Source organism: Coprinopsis cinerea, assembly GCF_000182895.1.
Source record: "Coprinopsis cinerea okayama7#130 chromosome 6 map unlocalized cont3.6, whole genome shotgun sequence".
In the NCBI taxonomy this organism is placed as follows: Eukaryota; Fungi; Basidiomycota; class Agaricomycetes; order Agaricales; family Psathyrellaceae; genus Coprinopsis; species Coprinopsis cinerea.
Window position 1 is genome coordinate 1673851 of NW_003307539.1, and position 20155 is coordinate 1694005.

General features: G+C 51.7%; 8 protein-coding genes and 1 non-coding gene across 9 annotated transcripts; 3 read left to right on the plus strand and 6 right to left on the minus strand.

The window, feature by feature from the left end:
- Positions 1 to 179: 179 nt before the first annotated feature.
- CC1G_09473 (hypothetical protein) lies at positions 180 to 420 on the minus strand (the record flags this gene model as incomplete). Its single annotated transcript, XM_001840537.2, has 2 exons — positions 180 to 263; positions 319 to 420. The coding sequence occupies 2 exons, from the start codon at positions 418 to 420 to the stop codon at positions 180 to 182; spliced, it is 186 nt and encodes a 61-aa protein (XP_001840589.2).
- Positions 421 to 575: 155 nt separating this feature from the next.
- Positions 576 to 2257, plus strand: CC1G_09472 (hypothetical protein; the record flags this gene model as incomplete). Its single annotated transcript, XM_001840536.1, has 2 exons — positions 576 to 845; positions 905 to 2257. 2 exons carry the CDS (start codon positions 576 to 578, stop codon positions 2255 to 2257), a joined length of 1623 nt encoding a protein of 540 aa, XP_001840588.1.
- A 308-nt stretch (positions 2258 to 2565) lies between these two features.
- CC1G_20226 lies at positions 2566 to 2652 on the minus strand. Its single transcript has one exon. It is a non-coding gene; the product is annotated as a tRNA-Gly (tRNA).
- Positions 2653 to 3149: 497 nt separating this feature from the next.
- Positions 3150 to 4005, plus strand: CC1G_09471 (hypothetical protein; the record flags this gene model as incomplete). Its single annotated transcript, XM_001840535.2, has 5 exons — positions 3150 to 3224; positions 3279 to 3370; positions 3455 to 3488; positions 3557 to 3829; positions 3898 to 4005. 5 exons carry the CDS (start codon positions 3150 to 3152, stop codon positions 4003 to 4005), a joined length of 582 nt encoding a protein of 193 aa, XP_001840587.2.
- Positions 4006 to 4688: 683 nt separating this feature from the next.
- On the minus strand, positions 4689 to 7790 carry CC1G_09470 (ankyrin repeat domain-containing protein 28; the record flags this gene model as incomplete). Its single annotated transcript, XM_001840534.2, has 7 exons — positions 4689 to 4730; positions 4979 to 6324; positions 6382 to 6731; positions 6786 to 7337; positions 7387 to 7411; positions 7466 to 7639; positions 7703 to 7790. 7 exons carry the CDS (start codon positions 7788 to 7790, stop codon positions 4689 to 4691), a joined length of 2577 nt encoding a protein of 858 aa, XP_001840586.2.
- A 1532-nt stretch (positions 7791 to 9322) lies between these two features.
- Positions 9323 to 11635, minus strand: CC1G_09469 (hypothetical protein; the record flags this gene model as incomplete). The annotated part of the gene is made up of 1 exon (XM_001840533.1): positions 9323 to 11635. The coding sequence occupies one exon, from the start codon at positions 11633 to 11635 to the stop codon at positions 9323 to 9325; it is 2313 nt and encodes a 770-aa protein (XP_001840585.1).
- A 411-nt stretch (positions 11636 to 12046) lies between these two features.
- CC1G_15610 (hypothetical protein) lies at positions 12047 to 12918 on the minus strand (the record flags this gene model as incomplete). The annotated part of the gene is made up of 3 exons (XM_002911022.1): positions 12047 to 12063; positions 12234 to 12337; positions 12662 to 12918. 3 exons carry the CDS (start codon positions 12916 to 12918, stop codon positions 12047 to 12049), a joined length of 378 nt encoding a protein of 125 aa, XP_002911068.1.
- Positions 12919 to 13825: 907 nt separating this feature from the next.
- Positions 13826 to 16085, minus strand: CC1G_09468 (hypothetical protein; the record flags this gene model as incomplete). Its single annotated transcript, XM_001840532.2, has 7 exons — positions 13826 to 14006; positions 14263 to 14335; positions 14585 to 14672; positions 14840 to 14970; positions 15009 to 15109; positions 15168 to 15246; positions 15362 to 16085. 7 exons carry the CDS (start codon positions 16083 to 16085, stop codon positions 13826 to 13828), a joined length of 1377 nt encoding a protein of 458 aa, XP_001840584.2.
- Positions 16086 to 18660: 2575 nt separating this feature from the next.
- CC1G_15611 (hypothetical protein) lies at positions 18661 to 19651 on the plus strand (the record flags this gene model as incomplete). Its single annotated transcript, XM_002911023.1, has 4 exons — positions 18661 to 18742; positions 18959 to 19087; positions 19303 to 19394; positions 19604 to 19651. The coding sequence occupies 4 exons, from the start codon at positions 18661 to 18663 to the stop codon at positions 19649 to 19651; spliced, it is 351 nt and encodes a 116-aa protein (XP_002911069.1).
- Between the last annotated feature and the right edge of the window lie 504 nt (positions 19652 to 20155).

Consider the following 20155-nt stretch of genomic DNA (forward strand, 5'->3'; position numbering starts at 1 on the left):
GAGTCCGATGAAGATGACAACAATTAGCATAGCCAGTCTCCATGGTCTGTTCAAGATCGATACGCCGCCTGTGAGACCAAAAGCTTCTCGGGCTCGCTGTGAGGTTCGAGATAATGCCGTCCCAAATGAGCTGAAATGATCGTTCTACACGGTTTCATGGATTCGTTTATTCTCGGTTTTCATGTAGGAGGGCCTGGTAGGCTCACAGATTGGTCGAGGATCAGGTTCTGGGATTCTACATCGTCATGGATGTCGTTGGTTATCTATTCGCCCGTTCAGAACAATAGTTCAGGGTAATAGGAACAATATGAAGCGCACCCCTCTAAGTGTCCGGATCTTCGAGTGTAGCTCATCTAGCCGCTGGTCGTTCTGCTGCTCGTAGATGTCCTCAACGCGTTGCCCTTGCCGTGATGAAGACATAGTGGTGGTCGTGGTCGCAGTTGTTGTTGGCGATGACGGCGGCTGTTCCTGGATCGACTGTGGGAAAATACTAAATCTCCGCTTCAAAGAGTGATGCCGAGCGCCGTCCTTTGTTCTCCACTCACGGCTTCCTTGAACCTCATAGACCACCACCAATGTCTTCTCTCACTATATGTGATCCTCGTAACGAAGTACTCTCGAACGATGACCTACTTGATGTGATCTTCCAGCTTATCTTTTACGACGATCCAGAACGCGATATCTCGCCGAACATGTACTCCCCGAGACACCAGTTACTTCATCTGGCTCTGACGTGCAAGGCCTTCCTTAACCCAGCTTTAAATGTCCTCTGGAGCGTACTACCAAGGTCCCTGGAACCATTGATCCAGCTCCTTCCCGGGTTCACTGCAGACCGTTACAGCTATGTACGTTACCTGGAAACTACTCAACGGAAATGGCTGGTCTCTGACAATTCTATCGACAGACAGTTAATGATATCATTACAAGTCCAAGCTGGGAGAAACTCATGGCATATGGAAGCCGAGTGAAATCTATCACCTTCCCAGATGACTCTCGGGTGATGGACCTCGACCTGTACCAGCGTATCTCCCACCACTCAACTTCACTCCTTCCCCGGGTCCAATCTCTCACTGTCCGTTGTCGAAATCTTATAGATCCCCGAGCCCCATCTCTGGCGATTGGTCCTTCTCTCCAAAGAGTGAATATCCGACTCGCGCGCTGGGTTCCGCATACAATTCTAACCGACCTTCTGGGAGACCCCTCCCGCCTGCCAAATATCAAAACCGTCGAGATTGAAGGAGGAGAATGTCAAATCATTCCCCCCGAGTTGTCGGTGGTGTTCAACCTCAAAAGCGTCGCAGCGCTCAGTTTAGACTTTGCAGCGTTCAAGTTGTCACCGGTAATTCTGAACGACGCTGCCCGCTTACCACTGCTCTCTTCTCTTTCCATCTCATCCCTCGCGACAAATGCTATTAATATCACGACCACTAAACCAAATGCGCCCATGACCTTCCCTTCTTTGACCAACCTCGAACTCGGTGGGAACGTTGCAGGCCTCGCCCAGACCCTTTCCCAATTCCCATCTAATACAAAGGTGAAGTACATCCACTTGCGTCTCGACAAGGAGTCGGACATATATACCGGGGAGGGTGAATGGTCACGCCACATGGCTCTCTCCTTCCAACACACCGCCGAGCGGTTTGGTGCCATCACCACCGTGGAAGTCACCGACAGCAGCGGCAGACAGCTTTCATTGCCTATTCTCCGACCTCTCCTCTCCATCCGAGGCCTGCAACATCTTCGTCTTCAATTCACATCATTCACGGGCACAGACGATCTCATCAACAAGATCGCGCACTCTTTCCCCGACCTCGTCACCCTTGTCCTTCCAGCTTCGCCTGGCAAAGAATCTCCCACCGTCGAGTGTCTGTGGACCCTGGCCAATGCCTGCCCCAAACTCGAGGATCTCCGCATGTGTATCAAACTCGGGTTCGTCGCTTTCAACTACACCGCGACCAACCACCCCCTTCGCTCGCTTCATATACGTGCTGCGACTGACCGCCCATCATACGGCCGTCCATCGCCTCCACCCCTCAAGATCTCGACTCATATCACTATCGCGACATTCCTTGACACTGTTTTCCCCAATCTACTGTCGATCGGAAATTACTCGGAAGGCGAGGACGGTTATAGCTCTTCAGACACTGTCGAGGGCATGGTCCAGCTCATCACTGCTTTGAAAAACGCTAGGAAGTCTGGCGCCGCTGCTGCGTCCAGGCAATGTAACACCTGCAGTTCAGCTATGTCCATTGATTAATCTTCGACGAACTATCCTAAACATTTGTAACGTGCACATCTATGTAATAGTTATACCGTGTACCATGATTGTGTACTATTATAGCTAGAAATTTCCCCTGTACTATTCGTATGACATCCTCGCTTCAAACATCGATCGGCTTGAAAGTGTGCATGGTGTGTTATTCAATACTCGGCGACGCGACACTTGGCTATCGAGAGTGGTTCTGACTTAGTGAATTTGTCGTTACGGCGGACAATCATGAATTACGTTCAATGTGTTATTGAACTGGGAGGGAAAAAGTGGTAAGAAACAAAACAAAAAAGAGTTGCATCAAGGGGGAATCGAACCCCCGGCGGATCGAGTCGAACTCGTTAGAGTGGCAACGATCCAGGTTACCACTACCCCATTAATGCTTGACATTGTGTCCTCGGATGGCGCATTCGTGGTACCAGACAATCTTCATAGTACCCAGGAGAACTCTCCTCCTCCGGGCCAAACATCAAACCTACCTCACTCAGGTCCACGAGAATGGACACGAGAAGATAGAGGCCAGAGGTGACCACCATTCCTAAATCCGGCAAGTCGACCTCCTTGTATGGCAACTGACTAGACTGTGTATCTCGCTGATCGAGCGCTGGGTCCTGCGATGTTCAGAATTGAGCTTTGCGGCTGCCAGGGTCTCCCAGCTCAGACTTGGTTCAAGAGCTGGTCTCTGACCGCAAGGGTGGCGGCAAACCTCTTGGGACCTGGTATAAAAAGACTCGTCAATCTGCGCTTTTCGAACCAACTCCCAGGTTCTTCGCAGCTTGGTTTCCATTGGCGGTTTACAAGACCAAGAACTTCAACTACCCTTCACTTCCATCTTCGTGAACACCAAACCTGACTTTCAACTTTTTGGAAATCTTTCAATATGAAAACCACCCTCGTTGCTCTCCTTGCTCTCGCAGTCGGCTCCTACGCCTCAACCTGGTCGATGCTCAATCAGGTAAGCTCCTTCTAGTTTGGAAGCGTTTCTTTTACATAGCAGGACACCGAATAGGCTGAACTCTGGTGTTGCCCCCAAACCTCCACCTCCGACCAACCCGTCACGTTGATGGAACGACTCAACGGTGAGGGTCACTTCCAATGCAAGTATGTGTCCTTTAGTCTTATACTTCATACTCGTCCACCTTCACACTAAGGACAATTCTAACAAACTCGTCTCCCCACTAATAGGTACAACAACATGCCAGACATGCCTTGCAAATACGTACGTCCCATCCCTCCACTCTCCTCCACCACAAACCTTCTCATTGAACCTTCGCCCACACGCTGTAGCACCCCATAACCGGCTCCTGCCTGACCAAAAACACCTCCCAAGACGGCCGCAACTGTCCCAAACGAGCCTGGCTCAACCCCTCCCTCCCAATGGGCGGCTGTCCCGGCGGCAACCCCTCGGATTCGAAGAACCAATGCAAACCCATCGGCGCCGAATGCGATTTGGGTGCCCCACAGGAGTGCTGCACCGGCGCATGCGCGGTGTATACGGGTCCTGTGTACACTCCTGTGCATAGTTCCCCTGGTGGACCTGTTAGTTTCACTAGTACCTCGGTGAGCAGTTCAACTTGGAGGGCTTTGGTTTATAGTTTGAACTCATCGTCATTCTACTCGTGTTTCAGGCTTCGAAGAACCCGGTTTGTATGACGCCCGAGTTTGCGGAGGCGGAGCAAGCTGGTTTGGTGCCAGTTATGGTTGTTCCTGAGGCGGCAAGGGTGACTGCTACGTAATTATCTGAGTGTGTATCGATAGAGGGAAGAGGAGAGACCGAGAGCAAGTTTTTCTTCGGGTCCCAGGTTCCACTTCTTTAAACAGTTTTCTATGCATTCGTTCTCTTCACATGGTCCTTCATAGCATTTTGTACCTACTTTCGGTTTCTTCGCATGAATTGTCTGCCCATACAACTCGGTGCATTCCACTTCCCCCAAAGTACCCTGCCTCGCTTTCAAATTAAGTAAAAACACGTTCACAATGGTTGGCGGAATCTGAGAGAGGAAAAAGAGGAACTAAAGGAAATGTGAAATGCATTAAGAGGGAATCGGGGATCGAGACAAGCTCTCGCTGTGGCAACGATCCAGGTTACCACTACCCCATTAATGCTGGAAAATTAAGACCCCCAACCTCTCGACTCATGGGACACTCGGAAAGACACTACATCTAATGTAGTTGAAGCTCCTGACCACAAAGTCCTTGTACAGGACAGCTCTTTTCCCCCGTTACGTTGAAAAGCAAACCATTCATTACATGATTAAGCGTCAGGACTCTGAAAGAATGAACAAAATCTATTCGACGTCGCTACTTATGCTTGAATAAACCACTTGTCGAATCGTATAATAAGGGTGAAGATTAAGGACAACGCCGATCGTGTGCAGCAACCTATGAGCGAACTCTCTTGGTAGACGTACCAAGATCACTAGGAGAAGTAATGAGACGCCTTTTCTTTCCCGTGGCGGTACTGTCGGAAATTGACCGATTTCGAATGAAGGTAGTTAGCAGTTCCACGATGCTCATGTGTCCTTCCGTCTGTGCTGTAGATAGAGCTGTGTCTCCAGCTTTGTTGGCAGCTTCAAAATCAATCCCTGGACACTCGAGGAGCTGCGCTACAATGCCTTGGTGGCGCCCGAAGGACGCCAGTATCAAGGAAGTATTGCCGTGGTTGTCGGCTGCATTGGTGTCAACCCCGCATTTGAGAAGCTGCCTGACCCCTCCATCGTGACCGTGACGCGAGGCCAGCATGAGTGCCGTCCACCCGTCGTTGTCCGCAGCATTGACGTCCATGCCAGGAACCTGGAGGAGCTGCTCGACCACTCCATCGTGTCCGTATGCCGAGGCCAGCATGAGTGCCGTCCACCCGTCGTTGTCCGCAGCATTGACGTCGATGCCAGGAACCTGGAGGAGCTGCTCGACCACTCCATCGTGACCGTGACGCGAGGCTGCCATGAGTGCCGTCCACCCGTCGTTGGTCGCAGCGTTGACGTCGATGCCAGGAACCTGGAGGAGCTGCTTGACCACTCCATCGTGTCCGTATGCCGAGGCTGCCATGAGTGCCGTCCACCCGTCGTTGTCAGCAGCGTTGACGTCGACGCCATGGACCAGGAGGAGCTGCTTGACCACTCCATCGTGACCGTATTGCGAGGCTAGCATGAGTGCAGTGGCCCCGTTGTTCTTCGCAGCGTTGACGCTGATGCCATGGACCTGGAGGAACTGCTTGACCACTCCGTCGTGACCGTTTTGCGAGGCCACCATGAGCGCCGTCCACCCGTCGTTTTTTGCAGCGTTGACGTCGATGCCATGGACCTGGAGGAGCTGCCTGACCACTCCATCGTGACCGTTTTCCGAGGCCAGCATGAGCGCAGTCCACCCGTCGTTGTCCGCAGCGTTGACGTCGATGCCAGGGACCTGGAGGAGTTGTTTGACGACCTCACCGTGTCCCAGTAATGACGCTTGGGCTAAGGCCGTCCTACCCCTTCTGTCCCTCGCATTGGCGTTGATGCCGTGAATTTGGAGAATTTGTTTCACAAAATTGGTGTGACCACGAGTGGATGCCATAATCAGTGCTGTCGAACATAGCACCGTTGTGTCATTGATGCCAATACTCTCCATGCGTTGAGCCACTGGCTGGGGTGAACCGCCGTGCGAAGTTGGATGTTGTGCTGTCGGGCTATCGGGGTCTACAACACTCCCAAAGACACGGTCTAAGTAAATCGAGATGCCATAGTAGGCAGCGACGTGAAGTGGCTTCACTAGGTCCAAGGCTTTCCATGGGAGGTCGGAGGGAAATGAGGTGCATTGCCGCAGAAAGTCCGTTGCAGCGTCGACAGCTTCCGGTCCATCTCCGCACTCCAGAACATGGGTGCCCCAGTGCCGGTAAGCGTAATCCAGGAGCGGTTCCCGCTGAATGAGGGCGTCAAAGGCTTCGCGCTCTACGATGGTACAACGAGGCAGATTGTTGTCGACCATCCGCTGCGCCAACACTTTGCTGATGAAGAGATGGGGTTGGGGAAAGTCCTTGAGCAAGAGGGGTTCCAGTGCGTCTCTAGCCGTGAAGTCTAGATCGAAGGGTGTCAGCAGGTAATCATACAGCGATATACAGGCACAGCACTCACGGACGAGTCGAACGACGTCACTTTCTGTGTCCAGCTCGACGAGACCACAGCAGAGGTCAACAATCGAGTCTTTGTCCGGCATACGCGATTTCTCAACACTGTATGTTTCCGGGTTCACACCGAGCGCGGCCTGAAGGTCCCGCAACGACAACGACCCACGGGCAAAGACGAGCCAAAAGAGGACCTGCTTGGCCAACTGCGCGAGCTCCGGGTCCTGGTTCTCAATCCGAGAGAGGCTGGCAGCATACATCCCCTCTATTCCTGCGGGAAACTGGTCGAGCTTCGCTTCTACGGCAGCCAGTGACAAACAGCTGCGTAGGGCCTCGATTTGCAACGCTGCGTGGAGAAACCTAGGTAGAGTCGTGTTAGGTTGGCCCTCAAACAGACAAACACGAGCCACTTACATTCCAGCTGCCTTGTCAGCTATCAGCCTAATGACCTTCTCCCGATACTCGTGGTCCTCCAAAACGCGACATAGGCCCTTGTACCTCCTAAGCCTGTCATCGATGAGCAGTTGGAGGTCTTCGTCCTGCGCCAGCAATGTCAAATACTTGGCGTTCTTCAACTCCGTCTTCAGGTCCTCCAGAGGGCGGGAGGCGAAGATCAGGTTCCCCTGTAGCTGTCCCAGGGCCAGAATTAGGTCGAACTGATAGTTGCGATCGACTTCATCCACACCGTCGACGACGTAGTAGATACGGTCGAAGTGGCCCTCCAGCTTGAGGAGCATGTTGAGAAGATCTTCGTCAGAGGGGTTCGTCCTCTCGAGTCGACCACGCTGGTAAAGGGGCTTGACGAGGTCCACGAGGTGTTTGTGACGTTGCAGAATTTGAAGAATGAACCCTTTCACGATGTCGCCAATCGAGAGTGATTCGTTGTAGCGGTTGTAGACGAAGAGTACGCAGATCCTTTGGTCGGTAGCTTCCTCCAGTGGTTGGAGATCGTCGACGACCCGCGACCTAGGAATCAGTCAGCGATGGGTGAACGGGAACCACACGCTCCTCTCACATCAAGACAGTCTTGCCAGCACCAGCTTTACAATCCCATCAGAATCGATAGTTACTGCTGTGAACGCAAGTAAACTTACGGATTCCAGTAGCACAGAGAACAGCGCCCTTTTTTCCTTTCCATTCTTGATACTCCTTGCTGTTGATAAACCAATTTCCTGTCGCAGCGATCCGTTTCTTCTTCACATCGTTGTGAATGGCCCTCGAGTTCGACTTGAGATCGAACCAAGTCGTAATGTCGGATATCAGAGCGTCTGGGTAGGTAGGTCGTAAGTTCACAGCAGTTTGGTGGTTCCATTGTTGGGTCAGATACGCACCACGATCTTCGGTTGAGTCTGGACGTTCGGCGCTGGGATGGATGTTATAGGTGATATGATCTCCTCCGATTATTGTACCCCCGGCCATGGTGTTTCCTTCCCCCAGGCTGACGTTTGGGACTGCGCCGCCCGCCTTACGCGCAGCAGCCAGCGATTTATTCCTTCCCGCAACAGACTTGGACATACTTGACGGTCCTGTAACCCGTGTCAGAAGGCAGCAAGTGACGCTATCTCTCTGTACCCCACCTGATCCAAGTCCAATCCAGCAGAACGCTCAGGTGGCGACCAAGGAAGGGCGGTAGGGTAGCGAGTGCGCTGGAACGAGATGACGATAAGGTATCAAGATTGACATGCGCAGTGTGGGCGGTGCTGCCAGCATGCGGCTGTCAAGCGGCTGTGCGTGGGCAAACATTAGGCGCCCATCAATTCACCATCAGGTTGGGGCCATTCCCCCGACAATCTATATGTCCGTAAGAAGTCTGAATCGTACCGAAATCCCAGGCTACGACGAGACGAGGGTACCGGGTACAGACTCGATTCACACAAAATCTAACACAAAATCTAACCAAAAAAAAAAACAAAAACGAGAGGAAAAGGCTGGCATAGATCTATAGTTCGGTGGTCGTAGTAGGAGCAGGACATCATAGTAGGTAGGTAGGTGGTAGTAACCCAACAACAGACACAAGTAGAGAAAGAAAGAAAAGAAAAGGAGACGGGCTAGAGGCTACAACAAACGAACAAACAGAGATAGAGAGATAGAGGTAGGAAAGGGGCATAGATGATGAAACACTCGGAAACGCATCGACAACTCGGGTCGTTAAAACCATGAACCTCGACAACGCGAGAGGCTAAAAGAACAACTCGAGCGGGCTGGCGATGGGAAGAGATACAAGAACGAACGCACAAAGATGAAGGCAAAAAGAATGCAAGAGGGGGTAACGCTAGATGCGAAATGAAATGCTCAAACAAATGCAAAAGAAAAAGGAAGTCTATCTATAGAAGCGAAGAAAGTGACACAATAGCAAAAAGAGTAGAGTACGACGAAAGACGAAAGCACGAGAGACAGAGACGGAAAAGATAAGGATAAGTTAAGAGATAAAGAACACGAACAAGGAGGGGAAGGGAAAGAATGAAGTCTATATATCGGGGGCGAAAGAAACGGGGAAAAAGAAAGCGAGGGATAGATGGTGAGAAGATAGATGGCGAGTGGGATAAAAAAAACAAGCAGACAGAGAGAGAATTAAGTGAACTAATAAATCGTACAATAAACCAAACGCAAAACACAACACACAGCAACGAACACGAGCGAAAAGAGAAAAAAACGCAAGGAGACAAGAATTAAGCGCACCACAAACAGCGCAGAGATATACCAAACTTTTCATCGTCCCCCTCTCGGAGTAGAAGTAGCGAGGGGAACACAACCGCGCTCCGGATGAGCGGATACAACCTCCACCGCACAGCAGGCTGGACGGGGGCTGCGGAGTCAGCTACCGCTGCCTACACCAGCGACCACACCAGGCACCAGCCAACTCTACACCGACGATCAGGAGGCCATCGACCATCACCAGGCCATCGATGATCACCAGGCCAGACCATCGACGAGCACCAGACGAAGCACCTTCACAACCCCTCCACCATCTCACCCAAAATCCCCACCACAACCTTCACCCCCTTGCGCACCTTCTCCCTCTCCCCATTCCCCTCCTCCACACGGGTAAGGAACCGACTCTCCAATCGCTCGGGGTTCCACTTCCGGAGGTGGTCTCTGAGACGTTCGCGCGTCCAGCCTTTTTCTAGGTCCTTATCCTTATCCCTGCCCTTGCCCACACCACCCTCCTTAGCCCGACTAACACTATCCCTCTTATCCCTCTCCCACTCAACAACACCCCACACATACTCCCTCACCCTCTCCCCCGCCAACTCCTCCAACCCCTTCGGCCCTCCAAATGATAGGACAGGCCACGGAAAATCGCCCCAAGTAAGTTTAGGGAACGCGGCGATCCGAGCCCATTGTTGCTCGTGGAAGATGAAGATGCGGATACGGTCTTCTTGGGAGAGGTAGCGCGCGACGGGGGCGGTGGTGGAGGAGGAGGTGGTGGAGTTTTTGCTGGTGGTGGAGGCCGGGTTTTTGCTGGCTGTGCTGATGCTAGGACCAAAGCCATCGTCGTCGTCAAGGTCGAACCCTTCGTAGTCATCATCATCGTCATCCGCGTACGACGAAGCAGTAGGGATGAAGAACGGGTTGGTGAACGGAACAGGGGAAGTAGCCTTCGACGACGCCGCCGATGCCGACGCTGAGGCGGAAGCTGATGCAGACACGGGAGTATAAGCAGAAGCAGACGAGGCAGCAAACGCCGACGCAGAAGGGTAGAACGGCGTGTGCGTCGACGGCGGATGACGATGACGCGGTTCCGAGAACAACAGATCATGTCGGCGCGGTACATCATCGGTAGACGACACCGACGACGCGTACCTCGACGACGCAGCCGAGGCTGTATGTTTGCGACTCGGGGTCCAGGGGAAGTTGGCGGTGGTGGCTGTAGGCGGCGCAGAGGAGGTGGCGTTGGCCGCTTGGGCAGCTTTGAATAGCGACGGGGCAGTCGATACTCGCGGTAGCTGCTGTTGCTGCAGCTGAAGCTGTTTCGGCTGGGGCTTGACCACAAGCTGCCTCTCCTGCTCCAAACCCTCCCCCTTCTTCGGCGTCTTTTCCTTCTCCTTCTCCCCCTTGGCCTTCGCCTCCTCCCTCTCCTTCATCTTCATCCTCTTCCTCTCCTCATTCCTTCTCTTAATCTCCTCCGCACGTCGATGAAACTCCTCCTGCTGCTCTTTATGCTTCTCCGCACGCAACCTTGCTTCTTCATCAATAACCGAGCGCTGCGGCGTGAAAATAATCGACGACTCGACGGAGGACGTCCCGCCCGCTTCGTCCGACGAGAGCTCCGGCGGAGTCGAAGGCGGGGACGGGGAGAGTTCCAGCGAGGGGACCTGGGAATCCGGGGATGGACCTAGAGACGGGGATAGGGAAGGCGATGTGGATTGCGATGTGAATGTCGATGGAGACGGGGACGGGGAAAGAGACCGCGAAGCCGGGAGGCGCGGCGAGTGAGGCGGCGACGGCGTCACCGACAGCAACCGCGACAGCTCTTCCTGGAACTGCGCATTCAGCGCCAGCACAACCGGCGTGCCCGGTGCCTCCCTCTCCTCCTCGTCCTCGTCGTATTCCCGTTCGACCAACTCCCCATCCCCGTCGTCGTCGTCGTACTGGGAATCGTAGTGCTCGTCGTAGTGCTGGCCGTGGTGGTGGTGGGCGTGCTGATAATCGTACCCATCATACTGCGGGTTCTCAATCATCTCCGCCTTCAACCGCGCCCTCTCCATCTCCAAATGAAACGCATTCAACATCTCATACTGCTCCTCCTTCAAACTCTCATCCACAATACCCTCCTTCCCTGCCCCATTCCCCTCATCTCTTCCCTCCCTTACTCCATCCCTTCCCCCACCGTCATGTCCCCCCGCCTCAGCCTCCAAACACCAAACCATCTCTCTCCTCTCCCTCTCAATCGCAAAATTATACTCATCCCTTGCAAACGCTTTCAAATCCTGTATCGTCTGCAAATAATCGAAATACAACTTCTTCTCCACTTCCACCGTATGGTTGGGTAGGAGGGACGAAGTATGAACTTTGTGCTCGTACGACCGTTTGGCGTCCAATAAGAGTTGGTCGAGGTTCTCGTCGATGCGCCGGCGGAGCTGGGATTTCCATTGGGCGGTGGGTTCGATGCGCGGGGCTGATGTGGAGGAGGAGGGGGTAGCTATGGTGGTAGAGGAGGTGGTCGAGGAAGCGGTGGTAGCAACACCGGAGGAGGATGAGGGGATAGGCGGTGTAAGTTTAGCGTTTAGTTTCCCTTTCGACGGTACCGGCGAAGCAAGCATCCTGAGCTACGCGTCTTGTGGGCGGAGGCACAAGCAAGCAACAAAAAAACTGTGTCGTCTTCTCGACGTTTTGCGGTCTATAAAAAATAACAAATCTACTCCCACCGAGTCAGCCAACGGTCCTATTCCCATCCTGCCACACCCAACCAACAACCACACAAAGAACGCACTCACACTTTAAGGAGGTAATAGCAACAGCAACAACGACAACCAAAAGACGCAAAAGGAGGAAGGAAGGTTCAAGGAGGATCTTGAAGCATGAAAAGGGAGACGACGGGGAAAAGAGTCAAGACACAGAGAAAACGTCAAACTCGGAGAAAAAAGCTGTCCTTCAAGCCCTCGCTCGGTCTGTGGGCAAAGGGTGATGGCACCACCAACAACCATCCAACAACAACAACCGCCGCCGGCCTCTCAAACAATTTTCTTCTCTTTCGTGGCAACCCTGATCCGTGGTCCGCTGTTAGCGCGGCTCGATTCTACTTCGGGGAACACAGTGACACACCACACGTCCTTCGACGCCCATTTTCAGCGTTCGAAATCTATTTTCGGCGCTGGTAACACAATTTCAGCGTGTTTGAAGGGCGCCGAGACTACGTACTTGTCCCACTCCCAGCATGACCTTTTGCCCACCGGTAATCTAGTCCAACCCCGCCAAGACTCGATTCTTCCGACCCGTATTGGTATACCGCCGTCAGACTAGCGCTGTAAGAAACCTCAAGAATCAAGAACCACACCCCGCATCCTGTCGGTTATGCTTGTTACTGCGAAGAATCACAGTGCCCGTAGCCCTACCGTGTCAATGTTATTGTGAAGAAAGAGCCAAGAACCGTCAATTATCCCACCATGACCACAATAGCATGAAAGAACATCGATAATCCCCCATATACTGCCCAAAGCATCGATAATCCTCCCAATACCGGTATAATGAAGCGAATCTTCCCGCCATTTCAAACAACGGGGATAGATAAAAATCGCTTCACTCTATACTAAATTATCACTTCACACTACATACCTATATGCACATACAAACGGGAGGACCTTCCTCTTCCTTCCTCCATCTTGGGTCTTGACGTCAACATCAGCTCGTTCAAGCTGTCAATTACCCTTCGACGTCTCCTATTTCTGTTCGTCACTATCGTTATCTCCATCACTCCCATCCTCATCTCCGTGTTAATCATCCCTAACCTGATCTCCGCTTGCGTCCCCGTCCCCTTCGCCCTCATCTCCCTCATCCCCTTCTCCCTCGTCCCCTTCGCCCCCGTCTTCCTCATCATCGTCATCATCTGAATCACTCCCACCTCCCTGTCCACCACCAACCGTCAAAAGATCATTGAGTCTATGTGGCAGAAACCAACCACGCGGAACATAGAATCGTCGCAGACACAAAAAGACAAGCAAACATATAATCGTCGCAAACACGAAAATCGTCGCAGAACACAAAAAACGGACAAAACAAACATTCAATGAGTGTTCGAAAAAACCCAAAGAAAAACACCGGTCATGACGCACATATACACAAACGGTTTCATCACTCTAGCAACCCCAGCCAGGGTCTTTTGAAACCCTGGATCGAGAACTTCGCTGTCTTTGAATCTGTGTGTATCAAGAAAACGTGGTGAGAAATCAAAACGATTGTGAGGAGTCCAGAACGATTGTGAGAAGAAATCCAAGACGATTGTGAGGAATCAAAACGATTGTGAGAAGACAAAAACGCTAAACCATGTGAGAAGCCCAAAACGATTGTGAGATGTCCAAAGTTCAAACGTTGTGAGGGATCAGAACGATGTTGGGATTAAGATGGAATAAGCAAGGGTTTGTGTGCAATAAGCGAGATCACATAGGCGCGAATGAAGGAAGCGAGATCGCTTAGACTACGCGTGAGGGGAAACAAGGGTATGCGCGGGCCCGATATGACGTCGTCAATGAACGGGTAGATTGGCGTCAATGAACCGGAAAACAGGCGCCAAAGAAAGTGAAAAACAGGCGTCAAAGAAAGTGTAAAAACAGGCGCCAAAAAAAAGTGCAAAACGGGCGCCAAAAAGCCACAATAAGGGCGTACAACCCACGTCGAGCGAGGGGTACCACAACGAAAGAGGACTGGAAAGAGAAAGACTTACGTATGCACAACAGCAAACGTCCGGCACTTCAATATCGCTATATCCCTGTAAACCAAACGAAGACGAGCCAGAATTATCGTTGTACAATCGAACACAGGTGAAGATTGAATATCAACACGTACTTGTGGTTCTTATCAACCCCCTTAGGCGCAACCTTCAACTCATCCTCATGCCCAAAAATACTCTGCCTCGCTCCTTTGGGATGGGGCTCCGGTTTCCCAAAAAGCTCTACAAACCCAGGCGCAGAAAGGATCCTTTTGAAGCGCCTTGAATCACGTTGGAGGTTGGTCCTGCACATCGAAAGATGGAATGAAGTAGCGGACGGAGGTCGCGAACGAGGCCAGGAAGTAGCGGATGTTTCGAGATGGGCGGGATAAAGTGATTGTTGTTTCCAGAATGGAATGATTCCGAATGAAGGGATGCAGAATTCGAAAGATAGCAAGGCGAGAGTTGATAGGCGTCAGTGGATCTCACTCGCATTCACATAGAAAGCGTGAACCCAGAACTAACCTGATATTAGCCAACTCGTTCCGCCCTGGACACCACAACCCAGCAGCAATAAAACTTTCATCACCAGGTTTCACTAAGAAAGATCACGAGAGATTCATCAGTTTCATACAACACAAGGAGGCGAACAATCAGGTCGCCCATGATGAGCGCCCATCCGCACAGCTCCAACCACGATGGGTAGTGAGTTCTCACCTGCTCTAAAAAAGACATCATAAAACGCGGTTGGTTTGATTTGTCGATGATGGATATTTGGTCGTACTTACATATGATCTACCCGAGGGCATTAGTAACAGTAAAGATGAAGAACATGGGGAGGACGTACATTTCGCAAAGACACCCTTCCTCCCACCTCGAGAAAATGTAGCCGAAAACCCGCGTTTATAAGGCGTCTTGTCATTACTGAAACGTATCTGAAAGCGCGGTCAGTACGAACTCCTGAGCCATGCGTGAATGGACAGTCGAATAAGCCCAAGCGAAGCACCAGTTATAAAACGGACTCAAGAATACAGTCGCACGGAGCGGTCCCCAAGGATTCCAAAGAACGTTTGAAGGTAAGACCGATAAAATATGTACTCACATCGCGATATATCCTATGAATCACATCCTTCGTCGGTAACTGCGGGATCTGCGGGTCCACTGCCATCAACTCGTCCTGCCACTTCTCCACAAAGTCTTTCCACTCCTTTTCGGCGACGCGGTAGACGGGTTCTGAAGGGCGTAATTAAAGTACGAGGGCACCGCCGCACCAGAAGGCGGAAATATGAAGCAATTCAGGAAGAGAAGATCGTCAGTGAGTCTTGAGAACGGGAGGAGATCGATGGGGCGACGCGTACCATGTAGCCTGAACCTAAAGCATCTTCTGTGTCAGTACTAGGACGTTGTGTAGGAAGGGAGAGGAAACGGACCATGTCCGATCGTTACACGCCGGGTCCTTCAAATGCGTCAGGAAGTCCAGGGTGTTCTGGGATATCCGGCCTGGCGGGACTACAAACATGACAACCGGTCAAGGTCAGCATTCAGTTCGCATCACTCTTAACCTGCTTCCTTCCTGCGAAGGAGACAAGACGAGATATAGTAGTATGAGGTATGGAGAACGCACCTCGCCCGGTGGTTGGAGCCTGTACGACCGCTCCAACGACTTCCTGGCCCTCTTTCAAATCCACATCGTCAAACTCCTCGTCCTCGTCTTCATCCTTGGCTTTGGAGGATGCGGTCTTCTTCCGAGGTGAGAAGTACTTGCTCTTGGTCTTCGCTGGTGATCTGGAGGCTGGATTCGGCTTGGACTTGGACTTGGGTTTCGCCTCTTCTTTGTCGTCGTCATCCACTTCGTCATACTCTGAATTATCCTCTTCCTGAGCGGATTCGTCGTCTAGAGCGTCGCTGTCGTATGTAGGTTTGGCCTTCTTGCGAGAGGGGGCTGGGGTGAACCGAGAACCAATCGTTTCATTTCGCTGTTGTATGGGAGAGAAAAAGGATAGGACGAGCGTACCTTTCCTAGTTGAACTAGCTGATGCTCTAGCTTTCTCTTCCTTCAACTCCTCTTCCTTCCCGTCTGCATCCTCTTCCTTGTCTTCTCCAACCCTGCGCCTCTTCCTAGGTGAATTCTTCTTCACCGCCTTCACCTCCTCATCCTCATCCTCGTCCAAATTATCACTATCATATTCCTTCTTGCTCGCCTTCGACTTGACAGTTCTTGCCCGAGCAGATTTGCGCGTTGGTGAAGTAGCCTGTTCGTCGCTGTGGTCCTCGTCCTCGGCGTAATTCTTCCTCTTCGTTCCTGCGCTGGCGCGGCGAGACGATGTTCGGGTCGGGGTTGGTGGCATGGCGTTTAGCGTTTAGCGCTTAGCGGATATAGCTGTCCAGCTGGCAATATGCAGTGCTCAAGAAGCTGACTAGATGCGCTTTGTTATTTTGGCTGTTCGTATGTAGGTTCCGATGATACGAGGATTTTACTGGGTATGTGGGGCGTAAGTCGGGATTCGGAATCTCAGCGGAAAATGGCTTCGTATCGGTAATTCAAGAGGATCGCCTAGATATTTGTCGTCAGATATCCAAGCCCAGCGTCAAGTCGAGTAAAGTTTGGATTTCAAAACGTCGTCGACGTCGTCAGGCGAGATGGTCTGCGCTCAGCCCGCCACCAGCTCATGACGCGCCACCAGCCAATGGAGCGCGTCACACAGTCGGGGTGTCACACCACGTGCGCTGTGACAACGCGTGACCCTGCCCCGCTGCCAAGATCAAGTCCGACTCCGCCTTCACGGACCAGCCAGCCTCCACTTCAATCTTTTCTTTGCATCTCGGCCTTCATCTCGTTGGGCGACGTTCAACTCCGGACTGTGTTCAAAGGTTTCTCGGGGTTGTTGCTGGCTCTCCGAGCGCCGTTTGTCAAACGTCTTTCTTGAGTACTCCGAGTCCACATCTCCGAAATCCACCGTGACTCTCTGGCATCTCCTGGCTCATCCTTGACTCGGCGGCACCCACCAATTCGCCCAACGCTCTTCCGTTGCTTCCTTCTGACTTCCGTGAATGCAAGAACGTACTACTTGGTACATATCTCCGATTTGCTCTTCGTGTTCCTTCGACGACGTTTTCGAACGTAATCATCTTGTAGGGGAAGGTTGCTATGTGTGCGGCCTTGTCAGAAGGTAGTAATTCTCCCTCTTCCAGGCTGGGTACCGCGATTTCTTTGAACCACTCTGGATGGCTTTGCGTTGCGAACATCAGCTTCGAAATCATTTTATAGTGTGTGTCGGTACTACCAAGTACTATGAGCGGGCTCTGGCTGCATGCTTGGCTAGGGCTTTGCGTTTTATCTCGAGAGATATCATGCAAGGTCATGATCTCCTATCCACAATTGTCGCTCTGGTAGTCCTTCTTGTCTTGTATATTACTCTTCCGACCGCTTCAGCGCTATATACACCGCACTGTGCAAATATCCGGTGTACTCGACCGTTCCAACTCACGAGGATCGGAGGATCGGTCCCTCCCCCAAGGTCAGGCTGGACTTTCTTTGTACCGCAATATGCCTATCAGTTTCTCTGGTCTACGAGCATCGGCCGCCTTGTTCCTTGACCTGCCTGAGCTTCTTTGGGATATGTATGAAGCATCGGCTTCGAATCAACTCGTAATGGGCGAACAAACTACTAGTACTATGCGACTACGTATTTGACGCTTTTGGCTAGGGTTCTGGGTTTGATTGTGATTTTGAGAATATGGCTCGAAATCACGGTGTTTCGTTCGTGATCAGCCTATTCGTTTTACACTCTGCCTATTCCTGCTCTTCCTTCCCTCAACCACTGTCGGTGTACCATGTGCTCCCCAATAATTGAAGGTGCTTTTGTATGTGCATAACTCGCGTGGCGACTTCAGTGACGGTACCGCCGGTGGTTTTCTTATACCTTTTGAAGGAAACGGACCCTTTACTGTAAAGACCGGTCTCCGTTCGATGCCTCTCGTGTTTGCCCGTACTGCTGAAAGACTCGAATCGAATGGTCTCCTTGTCTCGACCTTTGACGCTGCGTACCTCTATAAAGAGCATCACATTCATCGAAATCTCGTAGCCCTCGAACATCCCCACCCAACTTCCCATTCCCATTACCAATAACACCACCCCACACTCAAACTTCCCCTCAAATCCCCTTCCTATCCGTATCCGTACCTGCTGATCATCCAAGTCGAACTTCAGTATTCAATAATCTCCACATGCACTCACCCCACACACATTCGTCATCCCTCCCACTCGCACATAAATTATCCAGTCCCAAGCGCACGGCAGCTTACCGTATCTGCGTACGAAGCCCAGAGTCTAAGACATAAAATGGGCCAATTGCGTTCGGTCGTAATTGTTATCATCGCCCCGCACTGCCTGGTATGTAGTAGGTAAGTACTTGGATATGGATGGAAGTAAAATGGTCTGGGTCTTCGTCATTCTCTCTTTTCGGAGTCTGGGGCGTAGTGGAAAATCATACTGTAACGAACGGTCTTTTTACCGTTGCGAATGGTGGATATCGAGCGTATGTTGCATTCTTTTGCCTATGATGTACGACGACGAATTTGAAGGAAGGGATGTGGAACTCTTTAGCGCCCACATCGTGGTCAGAAGATTCTAGTGAACGTTCATGCCGTCCTCGGAAGCCTCCCCTCGCCCATTGCACCTCATCAAATACTCTTCACTTCAAACATCCAACCTCCGAAATACTTGGTCTCTCCACAGACAACTGCGATCCAAGAGTCCACAAGCGTTGGCATAAAGGGGGGTTCTCCAGAGTCTGCAGCGGGAGTTCCGCATCTAATCCACATCGTCATCTCCACTCATCACCGTCTGAATCTCCAAACCGTGATTAGCCCACTCCACTTCAAATTTCAATTTCCCTGGCTTCCTGTCGCAGCAAAAAGAAAATGCGGGGTAAACCCACTTCCCCAGACCCGCCCGCCTTGGACATCGGCGGCGGCTACATACATACGTATCTACACTCAATTGGTAAGTGGATACTCGGAGACTTGGTTGCTAACCGTACACGGTGCTCCCATCGTTATCTCGATTGGGCTGGCTTACGACCATACTTGTCACCAATTGCTGGTCCGATCACACCCACTTGACGTGTTTTTGGCGATACCCGAGCGTATCCTTGGGATAGCTTACATAGGATGGCCTGAGGATTTCCTCAGACCGAGGGTGTCTGCTCCGATTACTTAGGTGACTGTACACAGCTGTACATCCTATCTGGCCGAGCCTCAGAATCCCACTGGTATTCCGCTCCGCTGACACGGTTAACTGCTTTCATCGTGCATGATGGGGTCCCGCGTTCTGCGGGACGAGAGGATGGTGAGATGCTTGAGTAAATGCTGAGAAAGTTGGTGAATTGAATTAATTGGACATCATGCATCAGAGCCCGGATGGCGGGGCGGATAGGACATGTTGTGCTCAGCCCGACGATCCGTAGCGCGCGCCTTTCTACCAGTCGCATTCGCGACATCCTTCGAAAGGCTTCAATGGTAACTCTACTATCTATAGGCGAAGACAACTAACCTTGTATTTAGACGTTTCAAAGTCAAGCTTCTCGTCAAGACTCGCGATTACCCCATACGTAACTCTCCATTCGCCTGGGCGCTTGTGCATCCGATCCACGGGTGTAGGTTTAAGACGGTCAGTCTTGGACGGGCGGAATCTAGCGGAATGCGGCTCAAACATTTCGTCCGACGCTCGTCACAGGGTTGCCTTGATTCTGGGAGTATCACACCTCATGCTCTCTGTGTCCAAAAGTCGACAAAAATAGCTACCTTTGTGAGCTGACAATCTTGTAAGTTCTTCAGACTAACTCTAGAGTTATTCTCAATACAGCCTCCAAAACAGGTTACTCGTCCGTTCCCTTCGCAGAAGAGTGGATGACTTCCCGTAGAGAAATTTAGTCCAGCCAGACTATTTCTAAACGTTGATCGGGAGCTTTGAGGCCAGATGCCGCCATGCCGAGTCTCCAAATGGTAGGTATGACGCTCATGGGAAAGTTTTAGGTCTTTCCAGATTTTAGAATCTGGAAAGGCCCCCTACCCCCCTTTCCAGATTCTAAATAGTTCTAAACGCTCGAATAAACCTGCTTAAGGACCCGGCCATCACCTTGGCCTTCCTTCTGGGGCATCGTCCCTGTCTTGGCTCGCTCTTAGCCCAGCAGGTCGAAGCGCGTCAAGTATGTTCGCGGTGTCGCTCATTGCGTTCAAGGAGCACCCAGCACCACCAGCAAGATGGCCAATAGTGCCCCCGCGGCCACTTCTTCCTCTTCGTTGTCGAATACCTTGTCTAAGACGAAGAATAGCTCAGGAGACATTGAGCAACGTATCCACGACGCGACAAGAGGCAATCATGCCAAGCCAGGACTTGAAGAGGAATATTCTGTAT